Genomic DNA, 19,631 nt, shown 5'->3' with positions numbered 1-19,631 from the left:
TTCAAAGTCCAGTGGTTTCAAGAAGGCGACACGCATTAACAAGAGAGTTCCTGACAGTCTTTTTCTAGAGGGGGCTTCCATGTTGGCCTGTTGTAGTGAGACAGCCAGGAGTCTGGTGGCACCTGAACAGTTAGCAGATGCTTTGTGGCATGAGCTTTTGTGGACTACAGGCAAACACAGTATATACACACACGTGTGGGGTGAGCTGCACTGCAGACAGCGTGGTTCGAAGGAAATGGAACACAGGAAAGGCAGGTGATGGTGATTTCTCTGTTGGACTGCTCCCAGCTGGTTACGAGGAGCCGATTGGCCAGCGCCACAAATCAAGTGTGCCAATCACTTGCTTGGAGTACCAGGCCCCTGCTAGAAGGTTTGCCTTCCCATGTAAAGCCAGAGGAAGCCGGTAACAACATACCATAGCTTTGTCAAAGCAGGTGCTTCTCCTGGCTCTGCCCCAATAGGAAACCACGAGGGAGGCGGGACAGGAAGTAGGAAGATGCAAGGCTTGCCTGCAAGTATTTAAAGGCTTGTAAGTGGGTGGTGCTGTGGGTTAAACCACAGAGCCTAGGACTTGCCAATCAGAAGGTCGGAGGTTCGAGTCCCCACGACGGGGTGAGCTCCCATTGCCCTGTCCCAGCTCCTGCTAACCTAGCAGTTCGAAAGCACGTCAAAGTGCAAGTAGATCAATAGGTACCGCTCCGGCAGGAATGTAAACGTTGTTTCCGTGCGCCGCTCTGGTTCGCCAGAAGCGGCTTAGTCATGCTGGCCACATGACCCGGAAGCTGTACGCTGGCTCCCTCGGCCAATAAAGTGAGATGAGCGCCGCAACCCCAGAGTCATCCACGACTGGACCTAATGGTCAGGGGTCCCTTTATCTTTACCTTTAAGAGGCGATGGAAGAGGATTCCTGTGGGTGGCTTCTGGTGTGCTTAAAGTGGTGGAGCACAGAGAGAGGAGGAGGGACTGGAAGTTATGTACCCTCTTCCACACCATCCTCAGCAGAAACCTTGCACACCACAGTAGCCCTTTTTGGCTTACTGCCTCTTCCCTCCTCCTTTTTTCGCCTTGTGCCCCTTTCTATGCCACCGTTTTTGCCTCAGTTCCCAGCCAAGGATCAGAATAATCCGGAATTCCCACCCCTCCAGAATCAAGGGGACACGGGTGGCGCTGTGGGTTAAACCACAGAGCCTAGGGCTTGCCGATCAGAAGTTCAGCGGTGCGAATCCCTGCGATGGGATGAGCTCCCGTTGCTTGGTCCCTGCTCCTGCCAACCTAGCAGTTCGAAAGCACGTCAAAGTGCAAGTAGATCAATAGGTACCGCTCCAGCAGGAAGGTAAACAGTGTTTCCAAGTGTTGCTCTGGTTCGCCAGAAGCGGCTTAGTCATGCTGGCCCAGTGGCGTAGCGTGGGGGGTGCAGGGGGGGGCCGGCCGCACCGGGCGCAACATCTGGGGGTTAGGGTTAGGGGGCGCAAATCCACGGGTTAGGGGGCGCAAATCCACGGGTTAGGGGGCGCAAATCCACGGGTTAGGGGGCGCAAATCCACGGGTTAGGGGGTGCAAATTACTTGCCTTGCCCCGGGTGCTGACAACCCACGCTACGCCACTGTGCTGGCCACATGACCCAGAAGCTGTACGCCGGCTCCCTTGGCCAATAAAGCAAGATGAGCACCGCAACCCCAGAGTCGGCCACGACTGGACCTAATGGTCAGGGGCCCTTTTGCCAGAATCAAGAATTTGGGGAAGATTTCCACCAGGGGGCAGTAGAATATCTATCATCTATCAACACCCAGTGCAAGGCCCATTCACACTTACCGGTAATTCTGCCTGCTTTCCTCCCCCCACCCCACTTTAACTCAAGTAATTGTGTTTACATGGTTACAACTTTGCACATAGTAATTATTTCTGGTGCCCCAGTTTCTCTGCTCACCGGCTTTTGTGTTGGGAATGGCTGTCCCCAAGGGAGCTGTATTTGATAAGGTCACTCTCTAGCCATCTATTTCTGTCTCCAAAGAACTGAAATCTTAAAGGTATCCGTGCTGCGTCTTTGCTGTGTTGGCTCACTAGCAGCTACTGCTGGATCTTCCAGTGGTAATTAAAAGACTGAAGTGCTGCTGGGAGAGAATGGCGAACTCTGCAAGGGTTGGGGGGGGGGCGCATATGAAACAATCATGGCACCATTTTCCATCTTGTCCTGTTATCCGGCCTCCTCTTTACCTTGCATGTAAATTGTTCACAATTGAGCCCTGGAAACCTAAGAAGTTGTTTTCTTACATGGAAGAGGCTAATGAGCAATTGAGAACCGCTGTTTCTTGTGGGCCATTTGGTCAGTCTCACAGACAAAGCTGCTTTTTTCCTGAGTCAGGCTTTTGACCCATCTAGCCCAATATCCAGCAGTCACGAAATTAAAAGACACCTGCTTCTTGGGAGAAAAGCGATGACAAACCTAGACAGCATCTTAAAAAGCAGAGACATCACCTTGCCAACAAAAGTCCGTATAGTTAAAGCTATGGTTTCCCCAGTAGTGATGTATGGAAGTGAGAGCTGGACCATAAAGAAGGCTGATCGACAAAGAATTGATGCTTTTGAATTATGGTGCTGGAGGAGACTCTAGAGAGTCCCATGGACTGCAAGAAGATCAAACCTATCCATTCTTAAGGAAATCAGCCCTGAGTGCTCACTGGAAGGACAGATCCTGAAGCTGAGGCTCCAATACTTTGGCTACCTCATGAGAAGAGAAGACTCCCTGGAAAAGACCCTGATGTTGGGAAAGATGGAGGGCACAAGGAGAAGGGGACAACAGAGGACGAGATGGTTGGACAGTGTTCTTGAAGCTACCAACATGAGTTTGACCAAGCTGCTGGAGGCAGTGGAAGACAGGAGTGCCCGGCGTGCTCTAGTCCATGCGGTCACGAAGAGTCGGACACGACTAAACGACTAAACAACAACAACAGCCCAATATTCTCTATTGCAATAGGCAATGGACCTCCAAAGTTGAGGCCTTCCCATGCTGAAGGATGAATCTGTCAATTCTGGTTACTCTCCGTTTCTGCCCCCCCCCCCATTCTTAAACACAGTTCTCCATATTTCCACATCAGTTTAGTGTTGGGGGGGGGGGGAAGAGTCATGAATTCATCAATATTTTAGTGTGAATGCAAATCGAATCAAATTTCTCCCTCTCCCACTCCCACTTCTGCAACCCAATACCCTTTTAAGTCGAGATTTGGGAAATTTAACTTCTTATTTGCAAAGCTGGTGCCCTGCCTTTGCGTTTTTATCCTATCCATCCTTAGAACCTGCTTCAAATTCCTCCCATATAAACTTGCTTTTGCGTAGAAATACAGAGTTGGAAAGAACCGTGGGGGTCATCTAGTCCAACCCCCTGAAATGCAGGAATCTTTTGTCCAATGTGGGGGTCGAACCCACAACCCTGAGATTCAGAGTCTTATGCTCTACTGACTGAGCTATCCCAGCTGTGCATGTGTAGGCTTTGTCTGTAAAAGCGGGGCCTCTCTCATGTTACAGGATCCTCAGCTGTGCAGGCAGTTTATGAGTGTTCACGCTCTATACACAACACTCCGTGTAGCTGATATCTGAATGGTGGAGGGGGTCCAGGAACAGTGGGGACAATCTCCACACGTGTCTTCAGCCCGTGCAAAAGTTAACATCTGCTCAGCTCAACAGATGCAACCACTTCTGACTTGGGGAAGGAAAAGGGCTGTCATCTACAGTCAATGTACAACCTTGTTACTGATGACTGCCATGAGAGCAGCCTTCTATCCAGCAAGGCTATGGAAGCTGGAGCTGATGGGAGTTGTAGTCCAAAACGTTTGGGGAGCACCAGGTTGGCAAAGCTTCACCCGTAAACGAAGAGGAATTGCATACAGGTAAGTAAGCAGGTAGTGGAGGGTGGGCTTTGTGGATGTTTCTATGGGTGTCCACAGGAATTTTGGAGGGTGGGAAGTAAGACACTGAAAGGGGATAGCAAGCTGATTTTACACACACACACACACACACACACACACACACACACTTGTTGTTGTTGTTTAGTCATGTCCGACTCTTCGTGACACCATGGACCAGAGCACGCCAGGCACTCCTGTCTTCCACTGCCTCCCGCAGCTTGGTCAAACTCATGCTGGTAGCTTCGAGAACACTGTCCAACCATCTCATCCTCTGTTGTCCCCTTCTCCTTGTGCTCTCCATCTTTCCCAACATCAGGGTCCTTTCTAGAGAGTCTTCTCTTCTCATGAGGTGGCCAAAGTATTGGAGCCTCAGCTTTACTATCTGTCCTTCCAGTGAGCACTCACGGCTGATTTCCTTCAGAATGGATAGGTTTGATCTTCTTGCAGTCCATGGGACTCTCAAAAGTCTCCTCCAGCACCATAATTCAAAAGCATCAATTCTTCAGTGATCAGCCTTCTTTATGGTCCAGCTCTGACTTCCACACACAAACACAAAATGAGAATAGTGTCTGTACATTTTGTCTTGTATCTCAGGTTCTACAAATGCTAAAAATTTAGTCTCTTTGTAAAATAAATAATTAAATAGAAGTTTGGAATCTGGAGGTGATAGTCCATCCTGGGGAAGGAACTCTCCTCCCCACCCCCACCCCTACTGTGCAGCTATGACGGTCTCTCTTCTTCATCTAGCCTGGTAAACAAGTGGAATGTGAGTTGCGGGAAACCCCAGTTATCCACACCCTGCACTGAAATGTTGCAGGTAACTCTACAGGAGTGGCAGGGCTCTCTATCCCTTTCTGCCAGCCCACAGCAGGCTGGTAAAAATAATAATTGCAGGCTAGTAACTTTGGTGGGCTTATTTGCAAGGCTGCTTTAAAGCAATCCTCACAGGGAAGTAAAACAGCTGGGGATGATTTGGTTTGGAGAGGAAAGTGCCGGTATACATGTGTGTCTGAAAGATTCAGCTCCTCATCCCACCTCCCACCTCAAATTTTCTTTCTCCCCCTCCCCCCAATATTTCTTTACATGGCCTGAGTTGGGTCACGATGGCATGCCGTTTGTCCCTGATCTAGCTGAAAAAAAGATCACTGCAAAGAAATCAAAGCTTGTTTCGAAAACTGTTCTTTAATTAATAATATTAATCTGTATTCAAAAGGTGGATTCTTTTGGCAACAAAATTTTCCCCTCTCCCTGCTCCCCAGCTAAGGTTATTGAAGGCCATTCGGAAACGATGGTCGCGTTGGTGTGTGTTTTCTGTTCTCTTAAACATCCCAAAATATACTGAGGATTTGGGAGGGGGCTCTCATTTGTATTTTCCACCCCAGATTTCCTCACATTGGCACAGAAAGTGGGGTGGAGTTTCATGTGTATGTCTCTGCCCCAAATATTGAAAGAATCTCAGGATTTGTGAGGTTGTCCCTGTGTATCGTTTTTGTTATCCTGTCCCACCCCTGCCGACTTCCTGAGGTTTGAAACATTAACATAGAAGGAAACCATCCTGCTTGAGCTTTTGTGGCTGGTGGCTCCTGAAGCTCACAGAATGTCCCTCAGATATCTTGGGAGTGTGCTCATACATTATGGGGGATAGTCTCCAACATTTATATGCCCAACCAGACATTCTGAGGTGTTCTGGCAGCATCTGGGGAACAGCTGTCTGCCCAATGCAGTTTGGCTGTGCTGCCCCAAATTTGGGTTACATTCTCTCTCCCTCATGTTTTGGATTCACGGAGATTTTGAGTGTGTTTGAACAAAAAGCCAATTGCTTTTGGGAATAAGCAGGGAGGCAATGTCAGAGGACAAGATTCTAGTCCTCAGGCATCTGGGAAAGGCCCAATCCCTTTTAAGATATGGCTGTTCAATTGAGTACGCCACGTTCTGTTGATAAATAGCAGTGGCCTCATTTTTTAGAAACCTCTGGAAACCTTGTGTGGGTGTGCATGTGTGTCCCAAACACCCCTGAGGCATACATTCCGTTGTTGTTCACAGGCATCCTGTTATTCCCCTTTCGCATGGTGGAAGGCAGTCTGGTCACCCAGAAGTGGGAGGTTACAACTTCCTCAGTTAGACATCAAATTCTGAAGGAGCCACAGCCACCCTCAAACATTCAACTGGCTGCAGCGCATCTCAGCTACATGACAGTTTTCGGAGGACGTGTACCATCCACTGAAAGAGAGAAGGGGGGAAATGCAGGTTATGGAAAGGGATTTGTTTTTAAACAGATCCTGCCTGTGTGTCAAATGCTCCAACTGACCCTGTTTGCCAGGGATGGTCCCTGTTTTCTAGTAACTCACTGTCCTGCTTTTGGTCTTTTGAGGAACCAGGCCTATCCTTTAATCCCCCCCCACTTTATCTTACTTAAGAATCCAAGGCAACTAAATCCAAGGCAGTAGTAGACAGGAATCCTATACTGCCTAACCTGGTAGTAAGCCCTGCTAAAGTCCGTAAGACTTGCTTCTGAGTAGATGCATATAGGATTGCACTGATTAACAAACAGACAGACTACAGTTCCTATAATCTCTGCTTGTTGGCCATGCTGGGGCTGATGGGATTTGGAGTTCAACAACATCTGGAGGGAAAGCAAGGTTCTTAATCTCCTTTTCCAGTCATTTTTAAAGATTGTCATTAGTCTATTTTTTAAAAAATTAACATGCATTGCTTAATTTTGATTGCAAGTCACCTTGAATGTCTGATACAAAGGCAGGCTGCACATGCTGTAAGTAAACAGATAAAGGAAGGAAGGAAGGAAGGAAGGAAGGAAGGAAGGAAGGAGAGTAAAACCTAGCAGGTCTGAGCATGAAAGAACAGAGCTCAAATTCCTGGCCTGCATACCATGGAGCCTGTAGTTGCCCCCCTTGCAACGTCGAGTGGGGCGCCGTGGGTCCCGGTTGCCCCGAAGGCTTCGATGGAGGAGGGGCTGGAGGGGTCTCGAATTGTCACTCATGCTCCGGAAAATTTGGGAAGGGAGGTTCTGGCTGAGAAGACGAAGGGAGTGTATCTGCAGAAGAGAGAGAAGTGGGGAAAGGAGGTCAAGAAGGCAGTTGAGGATCAGGACTCCTAGGTTTTCGAGAAGGGCTGGGTGTGGGGCAGGTGAATCTAGTGGGGAGGGTGAGTTAAGGAGCTTTTCTTGATGCTGGGAAATCCAGAGACTCCACTGCCCCAGGGAGGAACCTACTTGTACAGAGGTCATGTTGATGGGTCGGTCAATAAGGATCCAAGTGGCTGTTTCGTAGCACGGAGGGGTTGACATGGATCCTTGGTAAGTAATGAAGCCAAAAGTCTCTGGGTAGAGATCTTCCAGACTCAGGTCATGTAGAAGATAAGCATCATCTGTCGAGAGAGAGAGAGAGAGAGAGAGAGAGAGAGAGATGCACACACAGGCGAGTATCAGAAGAAGGGCCCTATGGGATTGGATCAAAGGTTCATCTAGTCCAGAACTTTGTCCCCCAAAGTGGGTCTGGCGGGTCCTTCTGGGAAACTTAAGGTAACACCCCTCCCCTGTTGTTTGTGTGCAGCACACAGGATTGAAGACATCTGCACAGGTGAGATTCCACATAGCCGACTCACAGAGCTGCTGTTCCTGAACGTTGGTTAAAACCATCTAGGCTAGTGGCCATTCCATTGTTATGAAACAATGCCATTCTCCATTTTTAAAACTCCTGTCATGTCCTCTCCCGCAACCACCCCCTCCCTGGTTAGCTTTCCCAGTCCTGACCATCTTTGCCAAGGGACCTCTAATGTAGTCCTCTTCCCACTTACTCTTATACGAGATGCGGGTGATGGTCTCTCTGTTTAACAGCCTGGTTAGGAATGGGTTGGGGCTTGGTCCAATCTGCAAAGAGAAATGAAACAAAGGCCTTGCATTTTGTCCTCTGATCTCCTGCCCAACCTTGAGCTGGCCAGGGACCCATCTGGCACGCCCTAGATTTTTATTTTATTTTTTGTGGGGTTGGAAGGGAGAGGGAGAGACTCACATCAGCAAAGATCGAAATGACAGCCAAACCATTGGGATTGCGCGACGCCTCTGAGATATTGGGGTAGAGCTCTTGGTTGTAGTGGATCAGCTGAACCTAGAGGTGGGAACGAAAGAGAAAAAGGCATATGCAGACGTAAATAAAGCTTGCATTTTGCAGATGTGGAATGACTGATATACGTATTACATTTACATCCTGCCTTTCCTCTCAGGATCCTAAAGCAGTATACATGGATCTCCTCCCCCCTTTTTTTGCCCTCCTCCCTCTTTTATCCTCCCAACAGCCCTGTGAGGTGGGCTAAGCTGAGAGATAATCACCCAGTGGCGCAGTGGGGATTTGAACCTGGGTGTCCTCAATCTTAATGCAACAACTCTGGGCTTTTAAGAACATTAAAGGTAAAGGTAAAGGGACCCCTGACCATTAGGTCCAGTCATGACCGACTCTGGGGTTGTGGCGCTCATCTCGCTTTATTGGCTGAGGGAGCCGGCGTACAGCTTCTGGGTCATGTGGCCAGCATGACTAAGCCGCTTCTGGCGAACCAGAGGAGTGCACAGAAATGCCGTTTACCTTCCCGCTGGAGCGGTACCTATTTATCTACTTGCACTTTGACGTGCTTTCAAACTGCTAGGTTGGCAGGAGCAGGGACTGAGCAACAGGAGCTCACCCCTTCGCAGGGATTCGAACCGCCGACCATCTGTTCGGCAAGTACTAGGCTCTGTGGTTTAACCCACAGCGCCACCCGTATAGTAAGAACATTACTATTTACTTAAAGCCTTCGTGTGCTGTGCGTTTTATTGGTATTGGTTTTTTAGGGCTGCAGTCTAACACAGCTGGTGTAGAAACCCTTTAAACGAATGTGAGGTTGATTTGAGGAAAAGTTTTAATGGCACTCAATTTTTCTGCATGTATAGATCGGCGTCTGAGCTAAGAGTATCCACAAAATGCACCAGTCTGAGCAGGGCCTGAGATCACCTCGGCGGAGAAGGTCTCTCCGTCTATCCGATGCTCGGAGCCAAACCCATCTTCGCTGCCAAAGTGCAGGCGCAGCTCCTGGAGGCGGTGACTGTACAGCAGAGGCCCTCCAGAAACGTTAACCAGCTGCAGTGGGTCTGGGCGGAAGGAGACATGCCGTCCCGTGTTGTACATGGTGCCACTGATCTGCGGGGTGAGATGATGTAACAGGGAAAGGAGATGGGGGACAGGGAAAAATCCAGTGGCACGAGTATTATTTACACCCTTTGTTCACCCCAGCCATAATGAGGGACATTTCCTTCTCGGTGGTGGCACTTAAACCATGGAACACTCTGCCCCAGTTGGCACTTTTCCTTGTTTCTCCAGGTAAAATGCCTACACTGTTACAGTGAGCTTGTAGCATGATTGATGACTGAGCTACTGTTTTCCCTTTGGTTATGCTAAGGAGATTTTATCTGCTGTGCTTCTTTAAAATTCATGTTTATAATATTTTATTACTCTGGTTTTAAGCTTCGTTTGGTCACGGCCTTCAGGGTCCTGGTGATGGGACAGAAAAGTGGAGTTAAAATATGTCAATATACAGGGCTGGATTATGGCAAAGCAACTTTCCTATTGAAATCAATGTGAAAAGATTTGGTGTGACTACTTCATGCTGTGCACACACTCCTGTTTACTCTGCATACAATATGTTCCCACCACTGGTTTGGAGAGCAATGTATGCACGGCTTTACCCACAATCCATAACTATCCTGTTGTTTCTTATGAAATGCTACATTTTGGTATGTTTTCTTAAAACTTGCTTTGATCCAAGTTGGAAGGGAGAAGAAGCAGTGTTTTAATAATAAACATGCAGCCTTAGTCTGGATCCATTCTGATGCTGTTTATTACTGCAAGCTTAGGCACAGTTAAAGGTAAAGGGACCCCTGACTGTTAGGTCCAGTCGCCGACGACTCTGGGGTTGCGGCACTCATCTCGCTTCTGGGTCATGTGGCCAGCATGACTAAGGCGCTTCTGGCAAATCAGAGCAGCGCACGGAAACGCCGTTTACCTTCCCGCTGGAGTGGTACCTATTTATCTAGTTGCACTTAGGGGTGCTTTCGAACTGCTAGGTGGGCAGGAGCAGGGACCAAGCAACGGGAGCTCTCCCCGTCGCGGGGATTCGAACCGCCAGCCTTCTGATCAGCAAGCCCTAGGCTCTGCTGTTACCGGGAAGTAAATTCAATGAACCTTACAAACACCTTTGTCCATGGCTTTCCATGCACAAGCACACACCTTTTTCCCGCCCGTGCTTAGTCGAAGTGGAGGGAGGAAAGGATCAAACACCATTTGGCTTGTGTTGACATCCACGGGCGACTGGCGCTTGCCAATGGCGCAGAGGCTCCAAGCCGAATTCACAAGACCCCAGAATGGAGGACCTGCAAGAGGAAAAACAAGGAGCCCTGTGGAATCCTTGCGCAAGAGCCGAGGAAATGATTCGCTTTCATCTGCTTGCCCATGGGGTGCAGATGGAAGGTTGGAAAGAGATGGTACCTGGGGAGTGTTTCAGCGAGACCATGTAGGGAGGATGGGGGGGGAGGGGAGGCAGAGCACGCAATGGGGTTTGTGTTCCACAGCTTCCAGTGTTAATTTTAAAAATGCATAGATACAGGGTGCCTCCAGATGTCCTTTTTATTGTGCATACATCATGATTGCACTCTTGATGGCTTCAGGGTGGTTAGTTTCAATACTGTTGGTGCCTGCAAAAGTTGCTGGTGGGGGGGAGGGGGGAGGGACACATACTGCTTTGTTTCCACCAGTGTTCCAGGGGGTACCTTTGTTTTATTTTGTTTTGTGCCATTATGTTATTGTTCCACTGCTATGCAGGGCTCCCCCACCAGACAGCAATTACGCAGTAACACTGGGGGAGCGTCGCAGGTGTGTGAGCAGCCCAGTATAACTCTAACAGTAATGCACAATTTATTGTGTCAAGGGCACGCTGTGAGGAACATCCACATGCGAAAACCCACCCCACCAATCTGGATGGAACAATAGATGCTGAGGACCATTTTCACACAAAAGGCTTGAAAGCCCTCACTTTGCTGCTAGCTGCTAAGGGCTACTGGGTTGCATGGATTTCGTGTGAAGGCATATATGCATGTTACCAGTTATTTATTGAATCTATACCTCACCCTTTCTCCCAAAGGAGTGGCAAACAGAAGATTCACAATTTAGAAACAAAAGCAAAGCAAAAAGCATTCTAAAACAGCCTCAACATTCCAAAAACAACTACAGTGGTACCTCGGGTTAAGTACTTAATTCGTTCCAGAGGTCCGTTCTTAACCTGAAACTGTTCTTAACCTGAAGCACCACTTTAGCTAATGGGGCCTCCTGCTGCCGCTGCGCCTCCGGAGCATGATTTCTGTTCTCATCCTGAAGCAAAGTTCTTAACCTGAAGCACTATTTCTGGGTTAGCGGAGTCTGTAACCTGAAGCGTCTGTAACCTGAAGCGCATGTAACCTGAGGTACCACTGTACAATTAAAAACACTTTCAGTTACAAAGTATTCTAAAAGCAATTCTGGTAAGAACAGACCTCCACCCAACGATCACAAGAATTGCCAGGAACAGCCACCAAATGCCTGAAGAAACAAGCATGTTTCATATTCTTCCTTCAAGTTAATAATGATGGAGGGCATTACACAACAGGGGAATCACCACTGAAAAGGCCCTGCTATGGATCAGTGGAAGCTGGCGAATGAGGCTCCACCCAGAGGAACCTTCATCTGCCACCAGCCACTACCCCCCCCACCCCGGTCTACCTGTCTTCTTATTTACAGCCAGTCCAGGAAGTAGCCCTGCCTGTCACCTTCCTCCTCCTTAGGAGAAGGAATTAGTGTTGCCCTTTTCTGTGATTGCTCTGGCTCCCCCTGTTGTTGGTCTCTCTACCTTCTGCCCTGTCACTCCCAGCAGGCAACAAACAGCCAGCCCTGAACATTACCATCGACAGTAAGCCAACTTGAAGGTCTTTGCTCAAAAAGTGGCACGTGAAACTTCTACATGAATAAGTTCGTGGTAGATGTGTGTGTGTGTGTGTGTGTGTGTGTGTATGCACACAGATGTGTTAACTAAGCATGTAATGTATTTTCACAAGAGCTAAGAGTACAAGCAAGAGAACAGAGAGGGGCAGGTGAGAGTTACTCTGTCTGCATGTATATTTTTAACCAGGAACGGATGTGGCTGTGCAATATATTTCAGGCTAAAAGGAATCAGGTGGTGTGTCTGTTGTTACCCAGTTGTTATGTTACATTACTGCTTAATTTATATGTCCCCAAGGCAAAGCCATACACACATACACCATAGAATCATAGAATTGTATGGCTGGAAAGGACCCCAATGCAGAAATCTCAACTAAAGCATCCATGACAGATGGCCATCCAACCTCTGCTTAAAAATCTCCAAGGAAGGAGAGTCCACAACCTCTCGAGGGAGACCGTGCCACTGTCAAACAGCTCTTACTGTCAGAAAGTTCTTCCTGATATTTAGTTGGAATCTGCTTTCTTGTATATTGAAGCCATTGGTTCGGGTCCTATCCTCTGGAGCAGGAGAAAACAAGCACACTCCATCTTCCATGTGACAGCCCTTTAGATATCTGAAGTTCGCTACCGTACCTCCTCTCTGTCTCCTCTTTCCTAGACTAAACATACCCAGCTCCTTCAACCATTCCTCATAAGGCTTGCTTTCCAGACCCTTCATCATCTTGGTCCCCCTCCTCTGCACATATTCCAGCTCATCAAGATACATCTACAAGTGTGTAGATATATCTGTCTTGTGCAGCCACTGCCAACTTTATGCCCTGCTGGTGGTGTTGGACTACAGTTCCCATCAGCTGGTGCACCTGATGGGAATCGTAGCGTGCCAACATCTGGAGGGCACCAGCTTGGTGAAGACTGCGTGTGACTATGTACCCTGGGCATTTGAATATGGGAAACTGTTGTGCACATGAATTTCAGCAAAGCAATGCATCTGGTTCCGTTCTCTCTGTGGCTGTCCCTTCATCTCTCTGTGTGTGTGTGCCCAAGCTTGCTTCATTCCTGATTCCTTCTGTGGTTCCTGTATGCTGGTGCTTTTTTTGGTGCATTCTAATGTCTATGTGTATATACTTAATTGTTTTTCTCCTCTCAGCATTGGGGGGGGGGGCAAGGCGGACACATTCTTTGCCCTTTCCCTTTTCACACTCCTGGGGAGTAGGGTGGTGATGATGATAATATTGTGGCATGTCCCCCTCAATCCTATCATGCCACCGGCGTGCCCCCTTGATCCCCCGCTTGCCTGCCTGCCTGCCTACCCGCCCGCCCCCCAACGCTGTGGTCCCATTTCTCTTTGCCTGCTGCTCGCTGCATCACTGGAGCGGGCGAGGGAGATATTAAATATTAATGCAGTTGCTGAGCCCAGCCCCCCCCCCCGGCTCTCGGCACTGCGCACAGGCACGGCGCAGCAGCAGCCGCCGCCACCTCCAGCGTTGGCACTCCTCCTCTCGCAGCAAGGCGATGGAGGAGACACCGTCCCCTTGGGACACCACGAGTCATCCCCAACCTTCGACGCAGGGGGTCACGAGCAAGGCATATGTCTCTCTCTCTGTGTGTGTGTGTGTGTGTGTGTGTTCATTCCCCATCTGGCATCCAAGACCTAATTGGCTGTCTGGCATCGGTGCCAACATTCCGCGCCGAAGAAACCCAGATCCTGAGCTCAGAATTAATCATGCAAATTAAGCCCGCTGACAAGGCATCTGCTTCACCAGCCGATCGTCTCATTCCGAGGGCAAAGCTGGGAATCAGGGGCGCCCCACCTGCCCCCCACAACAGGCACAGGAAAACACACGTCCACGGCGTTTCAGAAGTTTCAAAGGAGCCACAGTCAGGGGGAAAGGGAGAAATGGGAAGATGAAATACTGTAGGGGGGGGGTTGTGGTGGGAGGGGGAGGAGAAGCAGAGAGGAGAGAGGGAAGTGAGACAGGGAAGCAGGTTCTTCCTAACGGTTCGTCGGAATCTCCTTCCTTGTAACGGATTCGAATGACGAGGAAAGAGATTCCAACTAAGCGTCAGGAATGTTTGAAGGGGGAACGGGCTACCGCGGAAGGTGGTGGACTCTCCTTCATTGAAGGTCTTTAAGCAGAGGTTGGGTGGCCATCTGTCAGGGTTTTTTGAGTTGTGAATCCTGTGTCTGCAGGGGGCTGGACTAGATGACCCTCAGGGTCCCTTATAACTCTACAGTTCTATGATTCTAGGTGGGCAAAGCTCCAAGGGCTCAGATGAACCACCTTCTGAAGTCCCCCCAAAAAGATGTCACGGCACAGATGCTCCACCTTCTGAGAAGGGAACTAAACTGTACACCTTTTATGCTTTCTCAGCTTTTATGAGATGCTGCCTGAGCATGGTCAACCTTATTGCCCCCAGTACGATGAGGACTAGACCCATGCCTTACCTTTAAATGAAGGATGTGTGCATTTTTATTTTTATTTTAAATGGTGACAAAGATATCCGGACTCTACTTGTACCAATCAACATGTGGAAAGCAGGAAGACAGATTTTTTTAATTCTTTAAAAAGATGAGATGTCTTCCCTTACAAGGATGTTTCCAAACTTTGGGCTATAGCTAACCCTGCAGCTCTGAAGGCACAATGGACTTCCAGGCATGACACAGAGCAACTTCTCTCTCTCCCCCCGTCTCCTCTGGCCCATGAACACCCCCCAAATCAGGGTTGGGAGAATCTCCAGAGCAGATTTGAGGTAGGAAAGCAAATGGAAGGAGAACTAGTGGTTCTGTTGGAGCATCATTGGATACAAGCCTTTCCCTCCAAGTGGCCAAAGGGAATAACTTACACGATAGGAGCAGACAAACATTTTTATCGCCCGCTATCCTGCCTCCAGGATGACTCGTCCACCCTGTCCCCTTATTTTTCTCCCACCTTGTTCTCAAGACAGCCCACCGTTCACCCCTTCACTTCACATATTCCTCTACTCTTTCTTTCCCAAAAATATGGCCACGTGGCGCCAATCACTCCTCTAGCCACCTCTCCATTTGCCCTTTTCCATTCACCATCTACCCCAATGAAGAACTGACTTTCTAGGAAAACCAGAAGTGCTACTGCATCAGACCAATGGCCTGGCTAGACCAGCATCCTCTTCCCTACAACCAGTTGCCCATGGGGAGTCCACAGGTGGGGTAGGAGGACACTGGCCCTCTCCCTCTGCCCTCCCTCGAGACCAGAGCTATATTGCCTCTGGGATACTTGAGGTCCTATATAAGCCACCATGAGTAACAGACATCGATGGGCAGTAGCTCTCCAAGGTTTCATACAGGGCAAATTCCCAGCCATTATCCTATATTTGATGGATTGGACGAAAAATCATGGACATTAAGGCTATGAGCCATGATGGCTATTGCTCCGTCTCCTGCAACCACAGGAGGCTCTTGTGTTCGGATCCTGCTTGCTGGTTTCCCACAGGTATCTGGATGGCCACAGAGAGAACAGGATGCTGCACTCGATGGGTGGCCCAATCCACCAGGCTCTTCTTATGTTCTTACTTGGAGAAGCTGGGGATCAAACCTGGGACCTTGTGCATGCAAAACCGATGTCCTACCACTGCGCTACAGGCCTTCCCTATCTTCTGGCATCGTTTAATGGTTCACTGCATAAAGCAGCCTGGCTAGCTCAGTTGGTTAGAGGGTGGTGTTGATAGCGCCAAGGTCGCTGGTTTGATCCCCGTATGGGACAGTTGCACATTCCTACATTGTAGGGGGTTGGGCTGGATGACCCTCAGGGTCCCTTCCAACTCTACAATTCCATGATTCTAAGACCTTCCTCTTGTCTGTCTTGATGTTTCTATCACTCAGTTTCATTGGATGAGCACAGGTTCTGGTATTATGAGGGAGAAAAACTGTGTTTTGTCCACTGCCTTGACACCATACATAATTTTTACATACTTTGACCATGTCCCCCTCTTAGTCACCTTCTACCTAAGCCAAAAAGACCCACAAGCATTTTAATCTTTCATCATAGGGAAGTTGCCCAGCCTTTGATAATTTTGGTTGCCCTTTTCTAGCTGCACAATATCCTTTTGGTGATGCTTGCTAGATCAGGCTAAGCTCACACCCATATTTCTGAAACCCTCTTACACTATTTTAAGAGTAATGGCTTCCCCTCCCCTACCCCCCACACCAAAAATAAATAAATCCCAGGAACTGTAGTTTGTGGAAGGGTGCTGACCTCACAGAGCTATAATTGCGAGCCACTTTCACAAACTACAGTTCCCAGGATTCTCTGTGAGTGCTTAAGTGGCGTGGAAGTGCCTTTGCCCATCTAACCCAGTATTGTTTGCTATGACTGCCCAGACAATCTCCACTTGCTTCCCGATTCTATTAAACTGGTTGGGCTGGGGAATTGAACCTGGGCTTGTCTGCCTGAAAAGCGTGCGCTCTTCCACTGAGCCACGGCCCCTGCAAGATCCCTCAATCCTGAGTGAGAAGGCTGACCGGGACCCAGCTGGTCTAGTGATTTCCGTAACATCATGTGGCTGAGAGTTCCACAGGGCACCAGCCAACTGAATGGTTGTGCTGCAGCTCATCATAGGATCTGCACACAAGAACAGTCAACGCTAGAGGGATTTCTAGCACATGTACGCTACTTGTGGCCACAGGCCACCTGACCTAGAAGAGTTGTCTGAGTTGGGCATGTTAAGAAGGCAAGTGAGAAAGGAAGGAGCATACCCCCCACCCCCCCACCCCAGTGGTCATTTTGTACCTGGAACGAAGCTACCGTGAAGTGTCTCCTTGTATGCCCACCAGTCCTCGTAGGTCTTTGCAGGAACAAACTGCACTGCAGGGATAAAAGGGGGGGGAAGGGTTAATTAGTGGGGCAATTGAAGGGGGAGACAAAAGCATGGAAGCTTAATCGCAACACTGACTTATACTGAATCACACCATTGATCCATTTATATTGTTCTATGAGATTTCAGGCAGGGGTCCCTTGCAGCCCTAAGTGGAGATGGCGGGGATTGAACCTCAGACCTTCTGCATGCAAAGCAGATACTACCACTGAGCTATATGCTACCTACACCTCTGCTTCTCTCTCCCCCCCCCCCCCCATCAATGGATGGCAGGCATGTCAATGGATTGCACAGAAAACACATGAATGAACAAGGGAGTGCTGCTGAGGTTCTTCAGGGAGAGGGAGATACTGGAGCTCAAGGAAAAGTAGCTGCACTCCCTGCCTTGGGCAGCCTCCGCAAGGAGAGTGCTCTGCACATGCTCAGAGACACCTTTGGTCCTCTACTTCTTTTTAAAATTACTTTGTGGAATGTTTTTGATGGAAAGGAATATTACGGGTGGGGGGGGGTTGAGCCCCGTGGTAAAAAATTAAGAAAGCACAGGGAGAGAAAATACAAATGGAGATATGGAGGGGGAGAGACTGAGGAAAGAGGTGAGAATGGATAGATCAAGAAAGGAAAGGCTACAAAGGAGACCTGATAGGAGGGTGGATCTGATATAGATAAGCTAGTGAACATAAATTAGGAGGGTGATCTGGATGTGTTTATAAATAGCATATATTGGGAGGGGGGGAGGAAATGGAAAGAGGGGGAGAGATAGATGATAGATAGATAGATAGATAGATAGATAGATAGATAGATGATAGACAGACAGACGAATGATAAGATAAGTCAAGACAAGATAGATAGTCAGACTGGCCGCTAGCCCTTATCTTTTTCTTTTAGGGAATTCCCGTTCTCTTTGCATCCACCAACTTAACCCCCCACTCCACCCCCAGATCCCAAGCTAATCTTTTCTCTCTCACTCACCCCGCGCCCCACTTTCCCCATTCATCTCTCTCTCTCTCTTACCAGCCATACAAGTTGCCGTCAGGACTCCCAACAGGCAAAGCCCCCCCAGGCTGGTGCCCATCGTGGTTTGGGAGTAGCAGGAGGAGGTTGCTGTGGGGCGGGGGTGGGGGTATCTCAGACCTGGAGGAGGCGCCCCCTCCTCGGCATCCCGCGTGGAGGTGCCCCCCTCCTGGTGCGCAGCCTCTGGAGGTGGCCCCCGCCACCCCCCGCGATCCACGTGCGGTCCGGTGAGTCCTGGGGGTGGGGTGGGGGCCGCGCGTCAGACAACACCTCTCACCCCCGAAAGCCCTCTGCCCTCCCCATGCCCCTCTCTCTTTCTAATCTCCTCGCCTCCCCCCCTTCCCTAGCTCTCTTTCCTCCCCCGTCCCTCCATCTTCCTCCCGCCCCTTCTCCAGGGGATGCCCCCCCGCCCCTCCTCTCGCAATGTTGATGAGATGGGGAAGATGGAGACGGCGTGGACGGGGAAGCGGGAGGGAGGGAGGGCTTGGCCACTCGGGGTCGGATCACTCCGTGGGGCTGGACGTGCGGCACGAGAAACCCGCTCCCCGACTCCCTTCCAAAAGGGGGTTGTGCGGAGCTGTGGGACTCCCCGCGACGTGGGGTTGTGACGGCGGCGGCTGGGAATAGAGAATCACTGGGGAATAAGGCGAAGGGAGGGGGTAGGTGGCTGGGGGAGGGGGAATGGCGGGAGGAGAAGAGCTTGGAAGTCCCTAACTTAACTTCTCCCTCTCTCCTCACCCCCCCTTTCCCTGACTCTCTCTTTTTCTTCCCTGGCCCCCACTCCCCTTGCTTGCTGTGGGGTGTGCCCCCCCGCTTCTCCTTGTTTTCCCACCTTCTCTTATTCACCTGCCTCCCCCCCCCCACCTACCCCGGGCTTTCTTCCTCCCTCCCGCCTCTCTTGCCCACCACTCCTTCTGGGTTTCCCCCTCTGGTCCGCCGACCACCTTCCACCTATCCTGTTTTCTTCCCCCTTTTCTTGTATGTGACCCCCTCCCTCTTTTTTGGGGGGGGCTTCCCTGGTCCTGAACTCTCCCTGCTCCCCTCTATCCTCCCCCCTCCCTACACCTCTCTCTCTCTCTCTCCTTTCCCTGCTTTCCCCCTTCCCTTCTTCCCTGCCTCTTACAGCCTCGGCTTCCCTCCCCTCCTCCCCCCCTTCTCAAATGCACAGATCTTCTCTCTCACTTTCCCTTCCCCTCTCCCAAGGGACCCAAAGAGATGCAATTGAGGGAGAGGGAGAGGAGCGGGAGGAGGGAGAGATGTTTTAAGGTGGATCCGGAGGAAACCAGGGGATCCTCGGAAAGGTCTGGCGCTCACACGCCTGGATGCGGCTCAGGCAGCATCTGCTTTCCCCTCGAGATTATGTCATGTGGAGCCTGGTCGGGTTCACACGTTCAGTTCCACGTGTTAGCATCGGGCAAGCACACTGCTGCCAAGCACAGGAGCGAGGACCACAGGTTGCGCACGCAGAGCGAGGCTTCATGCGCCGTGGATGCTGGTGCCCCTTGAACTGGTGGGGCAGAAGGCAAAGGAGGCCAACAGAAAGCAAAAACCCAGGACAGAGAAAAAGAAAGGACTTCTAAAAATCATAGAACTGTAGAGCTGGAAGGGACCAGTCCCCTGAAATGCAGGAACCTTTCTGCCCAGAATGGGGCTTGAACCCATGACCACCCTGAGATTAAGAGTCTCATGCTCTACTGAGCTGTCCTTCTTCAAGCAGTGCATAGTTAAACTGTGGAACTCACTGCTGCAGGAGGCAAGGATGGCCACCAACTTGGATTGCTTTAGGAGTGGGCCAATTCATGGAGGTGAGGGCTATCGATGGCTACTAGCCATGATGGCTAAATGCTTCTGAATA

General features: G+C 49.8%; 1 protein-coding gene across 1 annotated transcript; it reads right to left on the bottom strand.

Annotated features, from left to right (window-relative positions):
• Positions 1–5,065: 5,065 nt before the first annotated feature.
• CA11 (carbonic anhydrase 11) lies at positions 5,066–18,961 on the bottom strand. The gene is made up of 9 exons (XM_080977986.1): positions 17,777–18,961; positions 16,681–16,755; positions 10,175–10,317; positions 8,903–9,088; positions 7,931–8,026; positions 7,716–7,788; positions 7,132–7,286; positions 6,789–6,954; positions 5,066–6,122 (listed from the first exon to the last, which is right to left on the bottom strand). The coding sequence occupies exons 1-9, from the start codon at positions 17,835–17,837 to the stop codon at positions 6,088–6,090; spliced, it is 990 nt and encodes a 329-aa protein (XP_080834112.1). The 5' UTR covers positions 17,838–18,961; the 3' UTR covers positions 5,066–6,087.
• Positions 18,962–19,631: the final 670 nt, after the last annotated feature.

The sequence above is a fragment of the Podarcis pityusensis genome (genome assembly GCF_964106645.2).
Source record: "Podarcis pityusensis genome assembly, chromosome: 13".
In the NCBI taxonomy this organism is placed as follows: Eukaryota; Metazoa; Chordata; class Lepidosauria; order Squamata; family Lacertidae; genus Podarcis; species Podarcis pityusensis.
Note: the sequence above shows the minus strand (reverse complement) of the source record. Positions and strands in the feature narration are given on the sequence as shown.

What these genes read in the sequence shown, in the direction of transcription:
- CA11 (XM_080977986.1), bottom strand. Translation starts at nt 17,837, where the DNA reads ATGGGCACCAGCCTGGGGGGGCTTTGCCTGTTGGGAGTCCTGACGGCA. An exon ending in GACGGCAACTTGTATGGCTG is followed by an intron (nt 16,756 to 17,776) that starts GTAAGAGAGAGA and finishes TTATCCCTGCAG; the next exon opens with TGCAGTTTGTTCCTGCAAAG. An exon ending in TCATTTCGATCTTTGCTGAT is followed by an intron (nt 7,789 to 7,930) that starts GTGAGTCTCTCC and finishes TTCTCTTTGCAG; the next exon opens with ATTGGACCAAGCCCCAACCC.